General features: G+C 35.3%; 2 protein-coding genes across 3 annotated transcripts in view; both read right to left on the bottom strand.

The window, feature by feature from the left end:
- Positions 1-2401: 2401 nt before the first annotated feature.
- LOC149800325 (protocadherin-11 X-linked-like) lies at positions 2402-22899 on the bottom strand. 2 transcript variants are annotated; one of them, XM_089959913.1, is made up of 5 exons: positions 20116-22899; positions 16558-16719; positions 12344-12488; positions 11624-11667; positions 6829-6966 (listed from the first exon to the last, which is right to left on the bottom strand). In XM_089959913.1, the coding sequence occupies exons 1-4, from the start codon at positions 22897-22899 to the stop codon at positions 11642-11644; spliced, it is 3117 nt and encodes a 1038-aa protein (XP_089816039.1). In that variant the 3' UTR covers positions 6829-6966; positions 11624-11641. The 2 variants fall into 2 exon arrangements, with proteins under 2 accessions (XP_089816038.1, XP_089816039.1); XM_089959912.1 differs by lacking the exon at positions 11624-11667 and having other exon boundaries at positions 2402-6966.
- Positions 22871-26015, bottom strand: part of LOC149800323 (ATP-dependent (S)-NAD(P)H-hydrate dehydratase-like) — a 269318-nt gene continuing 266173 nt past the window's right edge. Inside the window, exon 11 of the mRNA XM_089959914.1 lies at positions 22871-23009. The gene's annotated coding sequence lies outside the window, so the exon portion shown is untranslated. The remainder of the gene's footprint in view (positions 23010-26015) is intronic.

Here is a 26015-nt window from a genome sequence, read left to right as displayed (position 1 = left end):
GTTGAAATGTCTTAGGATATTGAAGAAGCTTGTGGAAATTGTACATGATCCAATCAAACAGCTAACCAAAATGATAGCTCTCATGTCCTCTAAAAATTAGGCTGAATTATTCTAAAGAACTCCATCTTTAACAGTTAATAAAATACGGAAAATATTTTTGCCAGACTAGACAGCTTCTAAAAGTGCAATGAATGAATTAGCCAATATATAAATTGAAAAAAAAATAAATATATATTTGTTCTTATTTTCCCAATTTACCTTTGATGTCCAAGGAGTGAAAATGACCAAGAGCTAGCAGTTTTTTGAAAGGTGGTCATCTGGCTGTATATTTTTTAATCCATGCTACAACCATTAATCATACACCAGAATAAAGGGAATTAAAACGTCTTTTAACAATACACAAGTTGTGCAAAGGTCTTTTCTAAAGAGCCAGTATAACCAGCAAGGAAACCCATGGAAATTCCTTTTGTTTAAAAAATCTAACCATATGTAAAATAAGAAACTGTTGAGTACCACCATACCCTTCTTTCTTACATGCAATTGCAAACAACCAAAACGTTTGGTCCAGGTCTATGGTGTACAACAAATGTTATTGTTTAGAAACCATATTTTTCCCTTAGTCACTATGCTCCTGACCTTTGATCTTTTGATTCCAAAATTGACAAGGTTCTTGCTCAACCGAAGTGTAAGCAAGCGACAAACTTAATTCTGGTCTATAATGTGGATATAGTGACATTGTGTGGAAACCGATTTGCTCCTTTCAATCACAGTGACCTTACACCTCTGACCTTAAAAACAACAGAATTCCAAAAAGTCTTTTTAACCCCACACGTAAGAAAGTTTAATCGAGGTCTGTGATGAAAAATAAAATTTTGTGTGTGTGTATAAACCCATTTTCCTCCTTTTTATTCACTGTGATCTTGAGCTTTGAGTTTTCGAGTCCAAGGTAGCCAGAGTTCTTTCTTACCACAAAATTTGGTAGCTGTACAGAATTTAGAAATTAATTATTGCACAAAAATTAAAATGGTAACAAACGGAGGGACAGACAACACCATATGCTAAACCTTAAGGTGGGAATATAAAAGAGCAACAGAAATAGTACAGGTAAAATACATTGAGAAACAGGTGTGTTGTCGAGTAAATTTCCTCTGTATGACAATTATAATATCAAATCAGTTTTCTGCAACATGTATGTGACCGGATTATGGAAAGTTTTTAAAACGGTTTTTTTTTCTTTCTCCAGAGTCTCGTACATTTTTCATCGACTCATTTACATTTTGTGTTATACAACGACACTTAAGTTCAAAGTTATGCCATATTGCCGATGTCGTAATGCACTGATCACATCATACATGAAGTGCACGGTAAGAGTTGATTTTACAAAAGCAGACTAGTTTCAACGGATGAGACAGGAATCCCCCAGCACATTGCGGACAGAAGGAATTGGACATTCTAATACCAAAGTCTGACTCGAATACAAAAGAAATCCGACTTTCAAAAAGACAAAATCTTAACGCAATGACAATGCACCATGCCGCAGACATGTAGCATAATGTCCCGTCCAGCTACATTATCCTGACATCAGGTCGACCACTCCTAACATTAACCTCTTAATGCTGAGCGCAAAGCGAGGCAGCTGTTGGTACCATTGTTTTTAAGTCTTTGGTATGACTCGGCCGGGGTTCGAAAACGCGACCTCCCGCATCTGAGGCGAACGCTCAAACCACTAGGCTACCGGAACGTTTCATTTATAAAAAAAAATATTATCTAATAGTACAGTTATAAGTGTAATATACTTCACCGTAAGGCAATCTTACTATGTGTGTGATTCGGAATTTTAACGTAGCTTTAACAATTTTTCAGTCATATTGGTATGATATCTGCAGTGTGACAGTTTATAGTGATTTTTAGCACTAGAGCATCATGCCGCAGACATCCAGCATCATGTCCCAGCCAGTAACATTATCCTGAAACCAGCCCGACCAGTCCTAATACTAACTCCTTAATGCTGTGCGCCAAGCAAAGGCAGCTGCCAATACCACTTTTACAAGTCTCTCATATGATTTGGCCTCGGTTCGACACGTGACCTCCTGCATCCGAGGCCGATGCTCTAACTACTTAGCAGTCTCTATAAGCCTGTCTACTCTATGGGCAGTTATTAACAGAGACTGTTGGATCTATGTCTTAACAGTAACAGGTGAGATCCAAAGCCCCCAAGCACATGCTTCCTGCATTCCTCCACTCACCCCCTTCAAGGTCAACTTTTAATTACATGGTAAAATACTAGTGGAGAGAGTGACAAGAGAACAAAAATAGAAAAGAGGTAGACAAAATTCACCAGGTGAGATTTCAGTCTGTCTTTTTTGTTGGAACATTGGAGATATAAAAGAACACACATAAGAAGTTTTTAATACTTGTATTTTTTTATGTTCAGCCTTTTTGTGACCAGACGGGTCAACAGATAATCAATTACAAAACATATTATAAACAAAAATACAAATCTGGTAACAACTTCACTGCAACAGATAGCTGCAACATTTAAAACATTTAAACGGTGACATTAGTGAATTAGTAAAACGTGACTAAAATTTTAACAGGTGATTGATAAATCATGTTAAACTAAAGCCAGACATAAAATAAGAAATGTCAAAGACACAGATGTAAATTCTTACTTTGTTCCAAATTTAAAATTGTCTGATAAATACCAATCATCTAAAATTCAACAAGATTCGATGAAACTGACAAAAAATATTTCCCAAAAATTTCCCAAAGGAACATTTACTACAACAGCAAAAGTAAAAGTAAAAATTGATTGACATCTCATAATAAGTCCGAGTCAATATCTCATGAAAAGTCAGAGTCAACTGAAATGACCTTTTGAAAATATCAGGGCTGTACAAATTGGATAGCCCAATGCCCAGGGCTAGTTGAATGTATGTCAGACAAGTGCCAAGAGGCAAAGAGTAATGTTCAATACATGTGCAAGTTTTCAAAAATGTACAAGTCCTTGTTAAGTCAGTAAGACTGATGCAGCACCCTTTTTTGGTATCTACCATGAAATCAGCATGTTGCCATTCATGTTGTTACAATAGCACACAGTCTAGAAACTACATTCAGCATCTGCTGATATGGTTTGGAAATGTAAATTTCCAAACAAGAAAAAGGACATACTTACCAAAACATTATGGCTTTATTTGTTGAAATAAAATCAATGTTCCACTAAGGTACAGAAAAGTTAAATTGATTATCAGTGATGTACATCTGGACCCGATTTCTTCTAAACTGCACGTAGTAAGCCAGATTATTAATTGGTGGACTTGATTCTAAAATTATCCTTAGCAATTTTGCCATCCACCCTACCCACAGTAAATTAGTACAAATTCATTACTGAATTTTCGAATGCAATTTCAAGTGTTTCCCCTCCCCCAAAAGTTACAGTCCCAATGGTGACATGAACCATTCTTTAATCATGAAACTGTGTATATAAATAAAAAGGACACAGATTTTAATAACATCAGCAAATGTACAGGACTTGTGTGTGTTGAAGTTACTTTGAAAAGTTACATTTTGACAAATAAGAGTACCTTCCCTACAGATTGTACAGTTATTAAATTTTTATGGCGGGATGTGCATCTTTAACAGAAGTAAAGCTAGGTCCCTGTGACATTTTTGAGAAGATGGCGTATAACACTAAACATATGAATGTTTCTTCTGCATCGATAATTTCATCAGTGTTAGCCATTTATTTATATGACCAGACAATTAAAAATATAAAATGAATTGATACAATCATTCTGAAAACAAATAGCATGTGTAACATAAGATACCGAGTAACACATTACACATAAGTGAAAAACTATTTAAATACATTACATGAGAGTACACAGAAAGACCAATAGTAGCTACTACCATAAACACTAGCTTATAAGACGGACCAACTGCAAACTGTAAAGATCCAGATCTGTCATAACAATGTGCTGGAAAATCTGGGTCTGTGCAGTTTGCTAGGAATCATCAGTAGAACAAACAACATAGGCCCTGATCTGCATTATGCTACAGCAGATCAGGATTTTTGTTTTCAGTTTGACTCTACTTATAAGCAAGTTTAGATGGTAATTCAGTACATTATTTTACAGTACAACAAAGTACCATTAGTAGTTACTAAGAGTACAATAGGTACATCCCATAATTACAAATGCTGGCCATCAACATATTCTAGTTAAAATATTAGACTATTGAAAATTAATAGAATTATGAGGGCAAAACAGACAAATAAAAAGAAAACTCGTCAGGACAAGTCACTTTTCCTGTCACTTGTCTTGCCCTAGTGGCTGGGAACAAATTTGTACATCCCTGACTTTAAAACAGTTTAACAAAGACCGATGCAACTGCTATAATGATTTGAAATTTTATGATGAAAATATCTTTTTCATTACATTTTATTTCTCTAAATCGACACACATAAAATGAATGTTTGATCACCCATCATCAAAATCAGTTGGAGCAAATTCAACTTTTACATGTCCGAAATTACAACAGAAATTAAATTTCAGATGCATGTATCTGTGCATATAAAAATTAGCTATGATTACAGTACCCATAACAACTTTAACTAAATACTATGAATGTCCACAAATCTGTCATTTAATTTGCAAACTTTGCAATTTTTCAAGGATTTTTCTAAAATGCACACTTAAAAAAGAACTTAAATTTTAATTTCAAATGAAATTTCAGGCATTTACAACATTGATGTCTGAAGATTTCTTACTTTGGTTAGCATCTATCCACCCTAGCAAATGAAGTACACTTTAGAGAACAGATCATCAGTTTATAACCCTATGTACATTTTAAAATAATGCAAACAGAATTGTAATTGCTTTCAATTCATCTGTCTGATGATGGGCAACAAAGAAGTTAACTCAAACTCTGTAGCTTGAGCAAAGAGACCATAAAATACTAGTCCATTCCGCTTTCAAGAAGAGCACCATATATACTCGCATATAAGGAGAGTCCAACTGCAAACTGCACAGGTCCAGATCAGCTGGCAAATAATGTTCTGGCAGATCTGGGTCTCTTTAGATTGCTAGGAGTAATCACAAAATAGACCCTAACCTGCAAGTGCATTATGCTATGGCAGATCTGGGTCTTTGATTTTTGGCAGTTTGATTTGACTTATAAGTGAGTACAATGGTAACCATCCATGTGCAGATCCTGCTTCCTCAAAATGGACACCCAGTATTCAGTATGCAAGCATATAACTATATAATTACAAAGGTAGTGGACAAGCCTCTAATGTAAACTTCTGTGAAAGGGAAAACTGTCATATCTCTTTAATCAAGCTAAAAATAAACATAAAACTGCTATAAATAAACAAACCTAGGCCTGGCATAGACAGTTTATTAATAAAAGCAGGTGCTAAAACTTTTCAATATAAAATTTAATATTCTTCAAAAATAAAAACACAATGCGTCATCCTTGTTTATTAGCACTGATGACAAATTTACCTCTTTTCTTATGGTAATTACATTTCTTAAATCTTGTGTCCTGCTGCCTGACTTTGTGACAAGTAACGTTATGTACATTGAGAATTTCATTCATGATTGTGCAACATACATATCAACATCTTTACAAATTATTATTTCATAAATAAAGATTTTGTGACGGACAACATTCAAACATAGATACTGATATGCACTGGAAGTTCCTGTACAACACTGGAAGTTCCCTTACAAGACTGGAAACATCTTGCATGCCCACTGATGTAAGGAATGAATGAAAACTAATTTCAGTGACGATGAGACTGTTGCATTTCCTGGTTTTTCTTTTCATTTTTGTCTTAAAGAAAGATTCACTTTCAATTTATATTTTTCAGACTTCAAGTTTTTTAAGCATATATTTTAGTGTCGTAAACATGAAAAGTGATTTTTCTTTGAACAAAATGTTCTCTACACAGCAACAAGCTCTACAGTATGTGTTTTTAAATAGGTTAATGTGCCTCATATTTGCAAGTTTTAATACAAACATGCGGCACATTTCAAACAAGCATTATCAATCCTCTTTCTATGTTGCAGCTTAGTTCAATACTTGCAAGATAAGAGAGTGACAATATTCAATTTTAATGGATATTTCACCTCAATATGGCCGCAAGTAGATAGTGTATTAGACTTGGGTCAACATCGTAGATTTAGGCCTGTCGAAACTGGCACACACCGAACAATAGCACCATCAGGAATATGAACAACCGTAAACAGGACACTGAATATCAGCATCTGTGAATGGCTTAAAATTTTGGCACATGTAACCTTGGTAACCACCAGCCACCCGCCAGCATAGGTCACTACACTACAACATCCTTGAAGAAAAGTTCATCAATCTCTTGACAGAGTTCATCTGGATTAATAGTATAGCTCCCCGAGGTTGTAGTGCTGACATCATCTCTTGTTGTGTATGTCATTTCACTGGCATCATCTCTTGTTCTATAAGTCATTTGACTGATATCATCTCCTGTTGTGTATGTCATTTGACTGACATCATCTCTTGTTCTATAAGTCATTTGACTGACATCATCTCTTGCTGTGTATGTCATTTGACTGACATCATCAATGTCAGCAAGAGAATATGGAAGTCCACCTGTTGTGTTCTGAGAATCAAACAAATTACTGCCTTGTGTCCTTCCACTAATAAAAAAAAGTTCCCTTGTTATATTGTTCCTGTGGGGACTATTAATGTAGTTATTTGATATATGACCAGGACTTGGTTGTCCCAAGGAATACTTGCTGCTATTGATGGTGGTATTTGCTGTAACACTGTCATCACTGAAACTGATATTTCTCTTGAAACTATCTGCTGGTGTCCTTGACCTTTGACTATTATGGGATGGACTGGCATGAATGTTCAAATGCTGTGGAGTGTGACTGCTTGCATTGAAACTTATGCTTGAGGTGGGGTACAAAACTTTGGATTCCTCTGCAAAACAAACAAAAACATTAATAAACACAATGCATTTGCATCCTTATTAATGTACGAGATTTTGTCATTTGTGCTGCATTCTGCCTGTCCATTTTTTTAAAGCACTTAGCTATATTGCAATGTACTCAAATATCCTTTTGTAAATTTAGATCAAATAATAAATGAAAGCTAATAATAAATCTTAATTTATTTTGTGTTTTTTTTTCTTCTGTAAAGATCTTCTCCAGGGTTCTCTACCAATATATTTAAAGGTGTAGCAGTAGATGCCTGCTTTGGTTTCACCAATATCAAGCCGTACACCAAATTTGGTTGAAACATAGTAACTAACTGAGTTAAGCTATGGTCTCACGTGACCAATATCAAACCGTACACCAAATTTGGTTGAAACATAGTAACTAACTGAGTTAAGCTATGGTCTCACCAATATCAAACTGTACACCAAATTTGGTTGAAACATAGTAACTAATTGAGTTAAGCTATGGTCTCATGTGACCAATATCAAACCGTACACCAAATTTGGTTGAAACATAGTAACTAATTGAGTTAAGCTATGGTCTCACCAATATCAAACTGTACACCAAATTTGGTTGAAACATAGTAACTAACTGAGTTAAGCTATGGTCTCACGTGACCAATATCAAACCGTACACCAAATTTGGTTGAAACATAGTAACTAATTGAGTTAAGCTATGGTCTCATGTGACCAATATCAAACCGTACACCAAATTTGGTTGAAACATAGTAACTAATTGAGTTAAGCTATGGTCTCACCAATATCAAACTGTACACCAAATTTGGTTGAAACATAGTAACTAACTGAGTTAAGCTATGGTCTCACCAATATCAAACTGTACACCAAATTTGGTTGAAACATAGTAACTAACTGAGTTAAGCTATGGTCTCACCATTATCAAACTGTACACCAAATTTGGTTGAAACATAGTAACTAACTGAGTTAAGCTATGGTCTCACCAATATCAAACTGTACACCAAATTTGGTTGAAACATAGTAACTAATTGAGTTAAGCTATGGTCTCATGTGACCAATATCAAACCGTACACCAAATTTGGTTGAAACATAGTAACTAATTGAGTTAAGCTATGGTCTCATGTGACCAATATCAAACCGTACACCAAATTTGGTTGAAACATAGTAACTAATTGAGTTAAGCTATGGTCTCACGTGACCAATATCAAACTGTACACCAAATTTGGTTGAAACATAGTAACTAATTGAGTTAAGCTATGGTCTCACCAATATCAAATCGTACACCAAATTTGGTTGAAATATAATAACTAATTGAGTTAACCTGTACAAACAAAAGTGGAGTCCAACAATCTGGGGATTTAACTCTGATAACAAATAACACAGAATGACAACTGAACTCAGCCAAGGTTGCCACAATACTACGCAGCATTCCAAAATTGGTTTAAATTCAAGTATAATCATAGGATTTACTTACTGGACAAGAAAGTTTTGAATCGGAAAATTAAGGGTCATAACTCGGCCCAACAATAATGTGGAATTCAACCAATCAAACTCAAAATCGAAAAACAATTAAGAGTCACTGCACAAAAAATGTCAAGTAGGACAGATGGACTGAAGGAAAGACTTAAAGGCAGACAAACTGTCCATTTTAATTTATCCCCTTTTCTATAAATGGCAGGGAACAAATACTCCCCACCCCCAAAAAGGTTAAGCAACTGCTATGGCTTGCAAATCCCCATGTCTTTTTTACTGCCTATTACACATCACCTGTCTCCTTTCCTCAATTTGTACTCTACCCATCCCCACCTTCACATATCTAATACACCTTTCTGTATGGCTATATATATATATATAGCTGGCTTTAAAAAAAGTTTGTGAAAATGTCATTTTAACTGAAATTGTTATACATGACCATTTGACTCCCTCCAAGGGACTTCTGGGTGGGGTGATAGCCCAGGATGAAATCCCTCTTGTCGGTAGGTTTAAGCGAATGGCAACGTAACAAAAAAGTTTCCTGAATTTCCACCCAGTGTTTTTTTTAGGAGATGTGCAAACTAACATGTGGATGGCTAATGGACAAAAAGTGTGGGGATGAAAATATCACTGACTCTCAGAACTTTAATTTAGCTCACCTGATGTCAAAATATTGCAGGAAAACAATAAAATCATTTACGATGAGTTTTATTAAAAATAATGATGACAGTTCATTTATGAATAAAATAATATAAACTGTAGGAAATACAATACAAACTGAATCGCTCTCTACAATCTTAATTTCTATACACGGTTTTGAACAAAATCTTTGTGTAGAAGCTTTACATGCAATCCTTGTAGCGATGGTTAAAAAAAAAGGATGCATTAGAAGTTGTTTCAAACTAAATAAGTAGGTAACTCGTAGCTTTATCGACATGTTAAAGAAACTTAGTAAGGAAATTGCAGGGTCATGCATTAAAAATAACCACAATAATTTGAACAAAAATCCACAGTACTAACAAGACAGTTCATCTCAGCCAACATCAAAAGCCAGGGTCATTCAATAAGCCATTACTTGATTACACTTATAAATATGTGCATCTTCCAACAACCATCTTTCTCTTACATTTTTCTCAAGCTTTCTTAAACCTTTTCATGACAGTATCAATGTGCAATATAAACCATCAATATTATGCACAAAATATTTCTTGTATCAAATCCATTAAGCTGGTTTACTGGTGACAAATGCGTGTAAAATCTGTTAAGCTAACAAATATATTGATTACGCATTATTTGCAAAACACATCTTCCACATGATGTTAATAACAACACAAATGGCAGAATTAACCTTCTAATTCAAAAAAGATTCAACAAAATTGTTCCTTCTATATTCACTTAAACAGTCTTCATTAAAATAATTTGTTTCATCTCTGGTAATCCTTAATGTCTCTGTTAACCTCTCCACTACCTCTAAAGATTGTCATTCCATCTCTGGTAATCCTTAATGTATCCGTTAACCTCTCCACTACCTCTAAAGATTGTCATTCCATCTCTGATAATCCTTAATGTCTCTGTTAACCTCTCCACTACCTCTAAAGATTGTCATTCCATCTCTGGTAATCCTTAATGTATCTGTTAACCTCTCCACTACCTCTAAAGATTGTCATTCCATCTCTGGTAATCCTTAATGTATCTGTTAACCTCTCCACTACCTCTAAAGATTGTCATTCCATCTCTGGTAATCCTTAATGTATCCGTTAACCTCTCCACTACCTCTAAAGATTGTCATTCCATCTCTGGTAATCCTTAATGTATCTGTTAACCTCTCCACTACCTCTAAAGATTGTCATTCCATCTCTGGTAATCCTTAATGTATCTGTTAACCTCTCCACTACCTCTAAAGATTGTCATTCCATCTCTGGTAATCTTTAATGTATCTGTTAACCTCTCCAGTACCTCTAAAGATTGCCATTACATCTCTGGTAATCCTTAATGTATCCGTTAACCTCTCCACTACCTCTAAAGATTGCCATTCCATCTCTGGTAATCCTTAATGTATCCGTTAACCTCTCCACTACCTCTAAAGATTGCCATTCCATCTCTGGTAATCCTTAATGTATCTGTTAACCTCTCCAGTACCTCTAAAGATTGTCATTCCATCTCTGGTAATCCTTAATGTATCTGTTAACCTCTCCACTACCTCTAAAGATTGTCATTCCATCTCTGGTAATCCTTAATGTATCTGTTAACCTCTCCACTACCTCTAAAGATTGTCATTCCATCTCTGGTAATCCTTAATGTATCTGTTAACCTCTAACCTCCACTACCTCTAAATCTTATCATTCCATCTCTGGTAATCCTTAATGTATCTGTTAACCTCTCCACTACCTTTAAAGATTGTCATTCCATCTCTGGTAATCCTTAATGTATCTGTTAACCTCTCCACTACCTCTAAAGATTGTCATTCCATCTCTGGTAATCCTTAATGTATCTGTTAACCTCTCCACTACCTTTAAAGATTGTCATTCCATCTCTGGTAATCCTTAATGTATCTGTTAACCTCTCCACTACCTCTAAAGATTGTCATTCCATCTCTGGTAATCCTTAATGTATCCGTTAACCTCTCCACTACCTCTAAAGATTGTCATTCCATCTCTGGTAATCCTTAATGTATCCGTTAACCTCTCCACTACCTCTAAAGATTGTCATTCCATCTCTGGTAATCCTTAATGTATCCGTTAACCTCTCCACTACCTCTAAAGATTGTCCCAAATTACACTATAATCTCCTTGTGAGATCAAGGATCAATTTCACAACATAAATTGTACATGAAGTCTACCTTCGAGCCATGCAATTGGTCAATTTTAAGTCAGACTCAAATTTAAGCCAATCAGATTGATGGATTTTAAACTTAAATTTAAGTCCAGACTTAGGTCCTGCTGGTGAATTCATCCCTGATGCCAGCGTTATAAACTTTCCAAAATGTATGGAGGAAGCCTATTAACAGAGAAGGTATCTTTAGTACAAATCTGGCAAAAGTTTGTAAATCTGCATGTTTGTCTTATCGGTAAGTATGGGTTTATCATTTGTTAAATAATGACCATGATGTGTTTTTTGTGGTCATTAGAAAACATGGGCTGCACAATGAGAAGCCTGGCACTAAGCGCATGCTTGAGACTGCCAATAACTTACCATGGACATATTTCTCCACTATACATAATACTGGTAATAGATCGCTGTGGGAAACAAGGAACAATGTCTCATTAATTGTATGATTTTTGTTATGAAAATAACTACAGATTCAAAAAATAATTTTACAGTGTAAAAAACTATTAATGTCAATTAGTTCTAAATAATTCACTCTAAATAAACAAGCTAATTTTGCATATATATTTTCCCTATCATTCTAACAAACAATACCCTTTTCACATCATCTGGAATAAACCCATGTACAAATTTTAATACTAATTCAAAAAAAGATATTCCAATTTCAAAGTTCTACCAGATAACGAGACTACTGTATATACTCAATTATAAGACGAGTCCAACTGCAAACTGAACAGACCCAGATCTAGACATGGATCTATGCAGTTTGTAAGGACTAATCAGAAGAACAAGAAACATAAACCCTGATCTGCAGGAGCATTTTGCTATAAAAAAAACATGGATATTTGTTGCCTGCAATATGACTTATAAGCAAGTATATACGGTAGATGGGAACTAGATCACATCCGTATACTACCGTCTTACCTCTGAACATATACTGCAGGCAAGACAATATTTTTTTAATTGATTCCTTCATGTAAAGTTTATCTGCATCTTTGAAATCATCTGGATTATCTTTGTCATCAACATTCAGACAAAAATAGTATGTAACGATGATGGCTATTATCCAAAGTGGTGATGCTGTACCTGAGTCACTAATCGTATGGCCCTTGCTGCTGTTTATATCTTCATCACTGCCACCTCTGCCACTGTCACTCGTCCCACACTCCCCTGATGTTTCACTATTAGCATCCTCAGTTTTCTTTAGCATCTCCAGCGCCATGACTTGGTACTGAAATAAGTGAAACAAAGTACTAGACATTTAAAACCTGTCCATCCAGGGAACTCACGTGGTCACAAGATTTTGTCCAAATTGACAAGTGTTGTTGTTGTTTTTCTTGCTGTAGGGTTTAATGCCATTTTTCAGCACAAGATAGGCTATACATGGCGGCCAGTATAAATGGTGGAGGAAGAACCCGGGAAAACTCCAGAGAGAACCACCGACCCATGAGAAACTACTGGCAAGCTTTCTCACATACTCACATTGGTCAAATCTGAGAGTCAAACACTCACAGACAGAGGTGAGATGGCAATGATCCATAACAGTGAGCACTTTAGTGGACAAGTGTGCTTTATGTATGTGTTATATATAAATGTGGAAATTAAGTGGTGCTAAATGTAATACATAATTTATTAGTAACAATAAATAAATCAAAATAAAAATTGTCATTTACTTCACAAAAGAATGCACCATGGGAAGACTTAATAAAGGAATTCTGTAATTTATGTTGTGTAAAAGTGGTCTGATAGTCTCTGTAATTTATGCGTGTAGAAATTGTCTGATAGTCTCTGTAATTTACGCTGTGTAGAAATTGTCTGATAGTCTCTGTAATTTATGCTGTGTAGAAATTGTCTGATAGTCTCTGTAATTTATGCTGTGTAGAAATTGTCTGATAGTCTCTGTAATTTATGCTGTGTAGAAATTGTCTGATAATCTTTGTAATTTATGCTGTGTAGAAATTGTCTGATAATCTTTGTAATTTATGCTGTGCAGAAGTTGTCTGATAGTCTTTGTAATTTATGATGTATACAAGTTGTCTTTGTAATTTGTGTACAAGTTGTCTGATAGTCTCTGTAATTTATGCTGTGTAGAAATTGTCTGATAATCTTTGTAATTTATGCTGTGCAGAAGTTGTCTGATAGTCTTTTTAATTTTTGATGTATACAAGTTGTCTTTGTAATTTGTGCACAAGTTGTCTGATAGTCTTTGTAATTTATGATGTATACAAGTTGTCTTTGTAATTTGTGTACAAGTTGTCTGATATTCTTTGTAATTTATGATGTATACAAGTTGTCTTTGTAATTTGTGTACAAGTTGTCTGATATTCTTTGTAATTTATGATGCATAGAAGAACTGTGATAGAGAGAGAGTTTGTAATTTATGTGTACAAGTTGTCTGATGGAGTCTTTGTAATTTATGTGTAGAAGAAGTCTGTTACAGAATCTTTGTTATTTATGGTGTGTAGAAGTAGTGTTACTTTTTCCAGTTGCAATAAATCATGAGCAGGAACCAAAATATAGACCACACCACATTAGGTCCTCATCTAAAAAGAATACCTCTAAAAATTATTTTTTTGGGGGCAGTTACTAATTGACTGCTGAGCCTACATAAACTAGCCCTGCGGTTTTGGAAGATCTGAGATTGTATGAAGATATGAAGATCTGTAGGTTAGATTGCATTTATATGTCTACTCACCCCCCCCCCCACCCCCGGCACCTTTTTGACTGCAGGTATCAGTTATATTATTAAAAGTTTAAACCAAATTACTGGAATGTGTTGTGATGATTTATGTCAGTGTAGTCACTAATATTTCCCTGTGTATAACTACTTACATGTCTCTGTGTATAACTACTTACATGTCTCTGTGCATAACCACTTACATGTCTGTGTATAGCCACTTACATGTCTCTGTGTATAACCACTTACATGTCTCTATGTATAACCACTTATATGTCTCTGTGTATAACCACTTACATGTCTCTGTGTATAACCACTTACATGTTTCTGTGTATAGCCACTTACATGTCTCTGTGTATAACCACTTATATGTCTCTGTGTACCACCACTTATGTCTCTGTGTATAACCACTTACATGTCTGTGTATAACCACTTACATGTCTGTGTATAACCACTTACATGTCTCTGTGTATAACCACTTATATATCTGTGTACCACCACTTATGTCTGTGTATAACCACTAATATCTTTATGTATAACCACTAATATCTTTATGTATAACTACTTATGTCTGTGTATAACCACTACTGTCTCTATGTATAACCACTAATGTCTCTGTGCATAACCACTTATATGTCTGTGTAAAGCCACTTATGTCTCTGTGTATAACCATTTTTATGTTTCTGTATAACCACTTATATATCTCTTGTAAAACCACTAATGTCTGTGTAAAACCACTTGTTTCTGTGTATAACCACTTATATGTCTCTGTATAACCACATGTCTCTGTGTATAACCACTTACATGTCTGTGTATAACCACTTATATACCTGTGTAAAACCACTTATGTCTCTGTGTATAACCATTTATATGTCTCTGTATAACCACTTAAGTCTCTGTGTATAAGCACTCATATGTTTCTGTGTATAAGCACTTATGTCTCTGTGTATAACCACTTGTCTCTGTGTATAACCACTTGTCTCTGTGTATAACCACTTATATGTCTCTGTATAACCACATATGTCTCTGTGTATAACCACTTACATGTCTGTGTATAACCACTTATATACCTGTGTAAAACCACTTATGTCTCTGTGTATAACCATTTATATGTCTCTGTATAACCACTTAAGTCTCTGTGTATAAGCACTCATATGTTTCTGTGTATAAGCACTTATGTCTCTGTGTATAACCACTTGTCTCTGTGTATAACCACTTGTCTCTGTGTATAACCACTTATGTCTCTGTGTATAACCACTTATGTCTCTGTGTATAACCATTTATGTCTGTGTATAACCACTTATGTCCATGTGTATAACCACTTATGTCTGTGTATAACCACTTATGTCTCTGTGTATAACCACTTATATATGTCTGTGTATAACCACTTATGTCTCTGTGTATAACCACTTATATGTCTCAGTTGCCAAAGACATGCAGAAATAAACCTCTTTTCAGAAACCATTTGTTTTAAAAAGCCATTTGCACACTTTCAGAGATGCCTATTTGAAACAGGTCCGACTTCCTTTATTGTCTTTACCTGCACCTGCATTCAGTCTTTCTATACAAGGTGGGAGAGAGAGAAACAACTTCAATCTCTTGAATAATCATCTTTACATTTTTTATTTAACTATGTCTACAATTATGGATACTCCTTGTGCTCCAAACATTCTCCCTAATCACAGACTCTTTAGGTCATTTTTGCCTCAGGATATGTTTTTTTAAACTCTGGGTGACATAAATGGGGAAGGGAAACATTGAGTAGTAAACAGAAGATCAGGTTTTTTGCTCCGTCTACCCATTATGGGATGGCATACGGGTCTACCTTTTACGGAATGACAGACTGGGTCTACTCATTATGGGATGGCAGAATGGGTGTAGCCATTATGAGATGGCATACTGGGTCTACCTTTTATGGAATGGCAGACTGGGTCTACTCATTATGGGATGGCAGAATGGGTGTAGCCATTATGAGATGGCATACTGGGTCTACCTTTTATGGAATGGCAGACTGGGTCTACTCATTATGGGATGGCAGAATGGGTGTAGCCATTATGAGATGGCATACTGGGTCTACCTTTTATGGAATGGCAGACTGGGTCTACCCTTTATGGAATGGCAGACTGGGTCTACCCTTTATGGAATGGCAGACTGGGTCTACCCATTATGGGATGGTAGACTGGGTCTATGCTATTCATAGCTGATTGTGTGTATGATACATATCAACAAATGTGGCATTATCTGCTTCTGACAAATTTGGGCTTGGAACCTGCAGTGGCTCAGAGGCTGAGATGTTGGAATTATGACCAGATGGACACAGGTTGAATTCCCACTACTGTATTAGCTAGGACTGGCTACTACTTTGTGTCCTTGAGCAAGGAACTCTGCTGTACATGCCTATGCAGGGTAAGAACTAAAGTTTTGCTGTGCCATAAGCATCCCACGCCCTTCAAGGAGCTCTTTAATAGAAAGATAATAGCAGAGCTGGACTGGGGTCAGTGGGAGAGAGGGGGAGTGGAGAACACTGATAACTCATGTCATGTTCATAAATCCTATTATCATAAGATTAATGTATCGGAGAAAAAGAGGTCTCCTGAATACACAGTTTGCAAGTTAAAGTTACCTCATCTCCTTCATGGACTCGAGGTAATCGCTGATGATGTAAAACTTGGAGCTGATGCTGAGTCAAACTGTTTATTTCCTTGTCTGTGTAACTGTCTGTCTTATTAAAATCTGATGATGCTAATGTATTATTTTCAAGCCATGATGTACTTGATTGTGGATCCTGAAAAAATACAGAAATTTTCAACATGTAGTTAACATTTTCCCATTTAACAGATTTCATTGGAATAAAATTTGATCAATGTAACAATGATCATTTGGATATTTACTGAAAATACAAGGATGTGTGTGTGTGCATGCATGTTTGAGTGCATGTGCACACATGCATGTGCATATGTATATATACAGATCAAAGCAATACAACAATAATTTTAATGTATTCAAATAAATTCAAGCAATTAATAACTCATTTGTGAACCATTTCACTTTCATGTTTTTTCTACAAGAGTTGGTAAAATCTGGATATATAACAAGATACTGAATTATACAAAATCAGCATAAAAACAATATCTGTACATGAGAATCTCATGTACTTAATGAATCATGAAGCCATGGTTGATCAGTTGGTAGGTCATCTGGATCACAGTCCATCTGGACCATTGTCCATGGCTTGCTGGTTTGATACCTGCCGATTCAGGATACCTACTGGGTTGGCTGCATCAGTGTCTCTCTGGGAAAGGCACTTATCTCCCATTTTATAAGCATGATATAGCCAATAATGTATTAAAAGTGTATGTATATACAACATAAACCAATATGTAATGAATCAGATGCATTGACATTCCTTATGTCAGTTTCTTGAGGCATAAATGTATTTATGCTTACTATCTGCCCACTGTATCGCCCTCAATCACTTTGTGTGTGTGTGTGTGTGTGATTAGGATTTTTAATGTAGCTTTAAAAAAAATTCAGTCATATCGCTATGATGTCTGCAGTGTGGCTATAGTGATGTCTAGCACTGGGGCATCATGCCACAGACATGTAGCATGATGTCCTACCCAGTCACATTATCTTGACACCAGGCCGACCAATCCTAACACTAACCTCTTAATGCTGAGCGCCTAGCGAGGCAGCTGTTAGTACCATTTTTATAAGTCTTTGGTATGACTAGACCAGGGTTCGAACCCACAAAGTCCCACTTCCAAGGCGGACGCTCTAACCTCTAGGCCACCAGAGCGGTTTATAATGTATGCTAAAGTATGATATCCTATTTGAAGCATATACTTTCCTTTAATGATGTAATTAGTTTAATTGATCCTTATTCACTTTAATATGAAGCATAATCAAAATTCTTTTCAATTAATTAATTTCTATGCACAAATATTAAACAGAAATCTACTGACTACCATATATACTCACTTATAAGCATTGCCACTTATAAGTCCAACTTCAAAGAATATAGAAATGTGATCTGTCATCACAATATAACATGCCAGCTATCAGGAGTATGTTTTTTCTGCTGATTATTCTTAATAAACTGCACCCCACCTCCAGATCTGCTGGAATATTATGTGACAGCTTTGGGACAATGAAGTCTGCAGTTAGATCTGACTTATATATAAGTATATATGGTAAATACTTCTAAACTGTTAAAAACCTAAGGTCAATGTCTGAGCCCATACTGCTCCCAACCCCCTATCTATGTTGTTTGCTAAGCTAACATAGATCTAACAAGAAAGAGTAAAGATCTTTAACACAGAGAACTGGATTTTAGAGAACTTAATTATTCCAATTATGGTGGAAATCTAGCCATGATGTTGCATCCCAAAATTCAATAAAACTTCACCAAAATACAGAAGAACTTAACACTATAGTATGGGAGATTGTTTGTAAAAGTTGCTCGATTTGATTGAAGTTGCTTGTCAATTACTAGACATGTACATCCTCTTTAAGGTTGCGCCACTTTTGCGCACTACTTAATTTGGGAGTTGTTTGTATTTTTGCTACATGCCTCCTGCGATCTAACCTGCCTACACTCTGATTAATCAAATTCTGCCTTAAGCTTCCTACCTTCGGTCAGTCCCTATTGCCAAAATGCCTAAATTATATTTCTAGGGTTCTTTAATATTCCTATTCCATAGATTATAAATTTTGGAACTAAGTGTATGCAAGCAGCTCAAAGTAAACTAATCTGAGTCAAAAGTCGTCTATTACATATGTGTTTTTGTGATCTGAATCAGGGGATATACTATTTTTAAAAGGGTGAAGAACTCTATGTGTAGATCTGCAATGCTTGATTCTCAACAACACTCTGGCATCACATGTCTGTATTACCTTGTATCAGAGGATGATAGTTTTACCGTTATAAAAATTTTGTCTTTAGGCTTTGCTTTGTCATAATTACATGCCATTATTTTAATTTTATCCACTTGAAATCTGAGATCTTTGGACTTTTTAGCTGCATCCAGTAATATATATATATATATATATATATATATATATATATATATATATATATATATATATATATATATTAAAAAGCTAAGCTGCATCCAGTAATATACACATTAAAAAACTGAGATTTCCTGAACTGCACTTAATGCTTTATTTTGACACATTATGTTCTTTTTATACAAATGATGTACCCATAACCTTGATTAAGGGTAACCTTGATTAAAGAATGAAATAAAAGTTTTTTTAAGAAGCAATTCAACGCTTAAAAACTCACAACTGTTACCTAGTTGCATCTATGAAATTATGCACATACCCAGGTTCATCAATGTCTATCAATGTTTCTGTCATTTAAATTTTAGTTTGTACGTACAATATGTTTACAGCATAGTAACTGTGGACAAAGAGAAGCAAAACCCGTTTTAACATTAATTTATGCCCAAAACAAAGATATTTCGGTAATATGATGTATTGGAACCCTGCAATACATTTTCATGACCTCATTCATAGAAACCATTGCAATCTGCAAGATAGTTTTTTTTAAAAAGTTTCTATATAGTGTTAAGAATTTTAACAAGTGTACTCTGCTGGTGATGTCATCATTTTACATGCCATAATGGTTATCTACCTACTACATTAAATACATAAACATGTTCCGAATTGATGCCATGAAATGGATGCAAGAAAGCAAAAATGGCGATGTTTAGTAACCAGGGGCTAACTGTTAATTGTCAAATGGCAGATAATTAGAGAGCCTAAGGTCAAACTGAAATCTATCCAAGTAGGTAGATCTTCTTTGAACCTTTGTTCAAATGGCTCCTTGTAATGGGCAATGACCTTATCATGGTATTTTATCTAACCAGGATACAATTTTTATTTTGGGAAAAGGTAATGAGTATTTTCACACACAAATTAAAGTGGACAATATGCAAACATAGAAAGCGAAAACAAATAAATAAATAGAAAAATAAATACATATGAAAACAAAATCTCATCAACATCAAGGTTCATTCTGACTGGTTTACATCTTAATAATAAAGGATCTGCTGTGTGGAAGGAAAAGTGGGATGGATAGAAGAATGGGTTGACCCATTTGAATAACTATTTCTACCAAGCAGTAGGAAACAGTTGGTGATTATGTATAGTAAAAGAAGTATGAAATGCTTACCTCTGTATCTTTACAGTCTGTTGACGAGTTAAAAGATGTTGGATTTTTAAATGTAGAAAATGAGGTCACATTAGTTAGGCTAGAATTGTTCCACGTTTCACTTTCTTCATCTAAAGAAAAACTGACTTCTTTTTTGGCCTTCTTTTTCAAAAGCTCCATATCAGAGTCTTTGGACATATTGGAAGAGGCTGATAAGCTCTCCTCCGTCTTGGCTTGTTCATACATTCTAGGTTCTTCCACAATTTTTCTGATGGGTTCATTACGATTTCCTCGGTCAATTCTACGAATGACACAAATGGTAATAATAATTGCTACAGATAAAATGACAGTGACAAGCACGAGAATGATGACTATCAGAATGTTCTGCTGTCCCTCTTCCTCTTTGAGAGGCAAGGCAGCTGTGTCGTTTGAATGGGCAACCACGACAATCAGTGTTGCCATTCCAGTCAAGGGATTATCTCCATTATCTTGCACAGCGATGCTAAGTTTGTATGTATCTACATCATGGATATTCATTGGTTTTCTGACAGTGAGAATTCCAGAATCAACATCCATATTGAAAAGGCCCTTTACGTCTCCCCTCTGCACATAGTACGACAATTTGGCATTTTGTCCCTCATCATTATCGGTGGCTTCAATATGTGTTATGATTTGTCCAATTGGAGAATTGACTGGTATGACTACAGTGTTGTTACTGTTATTTGGATATAATATAGCTGGAATTTGGTCATTGTCATCAATAACACGGATGATTACTCTTGCTGTACTGGAACGAGGTATGGCTCCCCTATCAACAGCACTTACAGTAAACTCATAAAATGAGACTTGCTCACGATCAAGACTTTCCTTGGTTTCAATGTAACCAGTTTTGGAATCAAAATAAAATAATTTTAGAAGCTGTGGATCTGAAGGGAAAGTGAGATCAAACTGACCATTTTCCTGAGCATCGGGGTCAGTAACATTTACAAATCCAACTGGTTCTTTCTTGCGGTTCTCGAGCACACTAAGATAGAGTGGATCGGAATTAAACTGGGGTGCGTTATCATTTTCGTCCAAGACTGTCAGTACAACAGTTGCTGTTGAAGTCAAAGAAGGGTCACCTTGATCAAAAGCAAGAACTCTAAATCTGATTTCTGGTGTCTTCTCTCGATCAAATTTGAAGTTGGCACTGATTAGACCTGTTTGTGGATTTATTGTAAAAAGTGAAATGGCTTCTGGGTGAAGAGCATATAGCACACGCCCATTGTCTCCTCCATCAATATCCACAGCTAAAACCTGTACAATTTTTGGCCCCGGCATTTGGTTTTCACGAATGCTAGCATAATAAGTGGGTGTTGTGAACTGTGGAAAGTTGTCATTTACATCTTCAACTCTTACAATGAAACTAGTCCTGTTTTCTCTCTTTGGAACACCACCATCTTCACATATTATAGTCACGTTATGCTGTGTTGCCGTCTCATAATCCAACCTTTTGTTTAAAACAACTTTATAATTATTCTCAATGCCAAATTCTTCCAGTCTAAAGTCATCTCCTGCTATATGACACAAGCATTTCCCATTCATTCCAGAATCGAGATCTGTTACACCAACATGTGCCACAAAGGCCCCAACTTCTGCGGCTTCTATAACCTTCGTTCCTCCTGGAGGGACATTTATATTTATTTCAGGGGCATTATCATTCATATCAACTACAGAAATGAATACCGTGGCTGTTGAGAATTTGACAGGGTTTCCATGATCCACTGCTTGTACTGAAAATTGAAACCTGCGATCCACCTCATAGTCAACTTCACCAATGACCGACACATTTCCTGTGGTATCGTTGATAGCAAACAAGTCTTTGATTTTGCTTGCCACCCTACTGCTGAACATGTAGGATATACGGGCATTTTCTCCGATGTCAGCATCTGTAGCTGATAATGTCAATATTTGTGTGTATAGTTTGGAGTTTTCAGGGAGAGTGATGTTATAGGTATTTTGTGTGAACATTGGAGGGTTATCGTTTGTATCAGTAACAGTAATGTTCACTGTCAATGTCCCAGTTCTCTGAGGAAATCCTCCATCTGTTGCCTCAATAGTTAATTGGTAGAAGTCTCGAGTCTCACGATCCAGTGGATAACGTAGCACAATTGCTAGGTCAGATGTTCCGTCTCCATCAATCAAAACTTTTAATCCAAAAATTTCATTGCTAGGGTTCATCTTGTATGCTTGTACTGAGTTATTCCCACCCGTGTCTCTGTCAATGGCACCACTAGTGAAGAGTTCGTAACCAACTGGTGCAGATTCGGACACTTCCAATCTTATCTCAGAATTAGGAAATGTTGGCTTATTGTCATTGATATCTTCTACAGTTACAAATATGCGGATGATCTTGTAAATATCAAAATTTTCCGAATCTGGATTCTTGATGTACACAGCTACGTTAAATCCAAGGACACAAGTCTTCAAACTTGCACATTCATTTTCACGATCCAAAACTTTAGCAGTTCTTAATGTACTTGTGGTTTCATCTATTGTGAATAAAGAAGCATATTCATTTCCCTGCGTCAGAATACTAAATTTCATCCTCTGAAACATTTCATTTGACACATTTCCATATAGCAGGCTATCACGAGCTACGTTTCCTATAAAAGTTCTCTCATCCTGTTCTTCTCGTACCTTGTATTCAAGTGTGACGTCTTGAGTGTATACAAGATTATCTGACATGTGGAGAAGCATGAGGGAATAGAAGTAAAGGGAGTTGATTCTCGGCATAATGAATGGATATGGCATAATGATAAACATAAAATATTAGAATATAAAATGTCACATCACTGTGATTGCAGAGATTTATGTCTGCATGTTGTCTGGCATACAAAACTTTCATACATCACACCGATTGCAGGCAGCAGGACCTGTAAAAATGAGAGAAATAATTAAAATATTTGATATTATCGACAAAAATAGTAAATTAAGATTTCAAGCTCATATATGTATGTATGTATGTAATATTGTGAGCAATATTGTGAAGATATACATATCCGGCATTAAGAAACTTGGGTGAGTTACTTGTAACTATAATCTCAAAACACATGTATCATGCCAAACAAGTTGAATGCAACATAATAAATAATTTCAACAGATTGTGAAACATGATTAATAAAATTGTTTCAAAGCAGCATATGTACCTGGGATATAATAAAAAAAATATCAGTTAAAACAGTCAAAGTATATTAACATTCAAACTGTTTAAAATTCTTAAATATCTGAAGTGATATACAAACATGAATGAATTCTGAAAGTAGACAATATCTGATCACTTACTGAAGTAAGTGTATTACATTTTGAATAAAAATAACACAAAATGAAGTACATCTATAACTAAATATATCATATGACTGTCATCAACTATTTCAACCTTAGGAACTGTCTCTATCAGAGGTACAACAAGCATTAACTGTCTCAGCCTAAAGAACTGTCTCTATGATACATACAACAAGCATTAACTGTCTCGGCCTAAAGAACTGTCTCTATGATACATACAACAAGCATCAACTGTCTCAACTTAAGGAACTGTCTCTATGATACATATGACAGGCAGCTGTCTACACTAACCTATCTACAGATGTGTGTTAACTTAAAAGCATCCAGAAAATATATTGACTTAGCACCTCAGTGGCTGAGAGGGGAGGGACTTCTGGTTTGGCTGACCAATCAGTCAGCAGCAGGATACCTGGAATTAAGCTACCCCATACTGACCAGTACTGACAACATGCTTTGCACTAGCCCTATTGTTTGACTAATGTGTAAGGTCCCCAGGGTAGGATACCAAAGTGACACTAATCTAACTGAATGTTGGTTCAATTTTAAACACTTCACTGTTGGCATATATACTGTACTATTTCGGAATTAATATAATAAAATACATGTTCACGCAGATCAGTTGTTTTATTTTCTCCATTACACAGATGTCATGCCTGTTATGGTTCAATATTTCATTTCTTTGATGGACTGTTATGCACATATTAAACTGTAATTCACATATAAACCGTGGAAACGTGTATGTTTAAACCAAAACATAACATTTTGAAAGTATTATTAAAAATCTTCACTGCTATGACCTGATTTAAAAGAATTCATCATATTCAAAGCTGTCATTTTTGCTATAGCTCAGTTTCAAAGAATTCAGCATATTAAAAATGTAGATATGAAAAATAATATTTTCCTTTCATCCACGATTATCTTTTCTTTTTACCAAAGTATCCATATATTTTTCTTTCTCCTTGTGCTGCTTAAATATGCATGTGTATGTGTGTGTCTGTGCACCTGTGTGTATTCATTGGATTAAAAGTCTCCACCTCTATATCTATTTTGCAGGTAAATTTAGTCAAATGTTTTATGGAGTACTATATTTCAAATCTAAAGACAAAACAAAATGTATGAAAATCAATGGAATATTCATTCAGAACTACCTCAGAAAATGTTTACATTTTATTCACCAGCACTTTCTCCCCAAAAAAGAAATGTAATATATATTTTCATCACCTTGGCCATTTCTAAAACTGGATTGAATGGATTGACAGAGGTTATGAATAAAACATTTTTTTTAAATCGTTCATAACATCTCCACAAATCCTTGTTTCATAAGTAGCAAAAGTAGTCCAAAATGGCAGAAGTCAACATACATTAAAGGTATGATCTGTATGACTGACCTCTAATGATGCAATTATTATGGAGTCCTGAAGTCTAAAACTTAAATCCTGCAAAAGCCAATCTGTGGACCCTTAACTTTAAATTTTTTTATGTTAAGCTTTGTTATATATTTTCCGATCTATATGTCACAGTGTCCAATTTCTGTATAACCCACCTAAAGCAAAGTACTGGTGAAAGTTTGTCATATGGACAATTAATGTTCTTTGTTCTATAAATACCTCTGAAAAAATGTGCCAAGAGCTAAAATAAATCTCCAATTTTACACAGAAAATATGGTAATTAAATTATCATGTGAGATTGCCATATTAATACTAACCTTGTTATGGTGCTCTCTTTGATGTACAAGAGAGAGGCAAAATTTTGCAAGTGGATAAATGCTATGTCTTACTTAACTTCAAGTGGGTGTAATTATTTCCCTATAAAAAAACAATGCCAAGGTACAAAATGGGCAAGAAACTGTCAACTGACTGAACAGTTGGGTCTTATTTCCTGTGAAAATTGACCAGTACATGTGTAAACCCCAGAGACCAGGGCATAAATTTATGCCAAGCTTTAGCCAAATGACCATATGGTCAAGTCAAGCTGTTAATAGCTCTAAGTGGCCAGGTATGCCAGTAATCCTGGTGTGAATAACTGGTGCTTTGCTTCCACTGATTTAAGGAGAGAGAGAGAGAGAGAGAGAGAGAGACAAAGAGAGAGAGAGAAGACAGAGAGGCAGAGAGAGAACACCATGAAATTTCAACATTCCTGTTTTACATATGCAAACAAATTCACACATTTATCCATATAAATACAGTCAGTGTTCTGAACACTAAAGTATTTCAAAAGAGTGAAAATAGTTTAATTTCCCTATTTTGAGTTGTATTATCTGGTTATAAACTTATTTTAACCCAAAGCAATTATAAATTTACAGAAGATATACACAACTGATAAAATTTCATCTCTCTACAGGATATCAATGTATCTTGCAACTTCTCAAGTACAAGTTATCTAAATGTGAAATCGACAGTCAGATTTACCTTAAAATTACAGAAACTTAACTCCCGTTACTGGGTGGAAATCGTAGAATACAATATTCTCTTTGAAGGTAATCAAAAAATCAACATGTACTGCACAAAATAATTAGCCATATATTGTAAACATGTCAGAGGGAAGATATCCCCCCCCCCCAAATATACACCAATACCAAGTGATTTTTGAGAGTACTA

This window comes from Sinohyriopsis cumingii, chromosome 5, assembly GCF_028554795.1.
Source record: "Sinohyriopsis cumingii isolate HCF-2022 chromosome 5, ASM2855479v2, whole genome shotgun sequence".
NCBI classification, from domain to species: domain Eukaryota; kingdom Metazoa; phylum Mollusca; class Bivalvia; order Unionida; family Unionidae; genus Sinohyriopsis; species Sinohyriopsis cumingii.
Note: the sequence above shows the minus strand (reverse complement) of the source record. Positions and strands in the feature narration are given on the sequence as shown.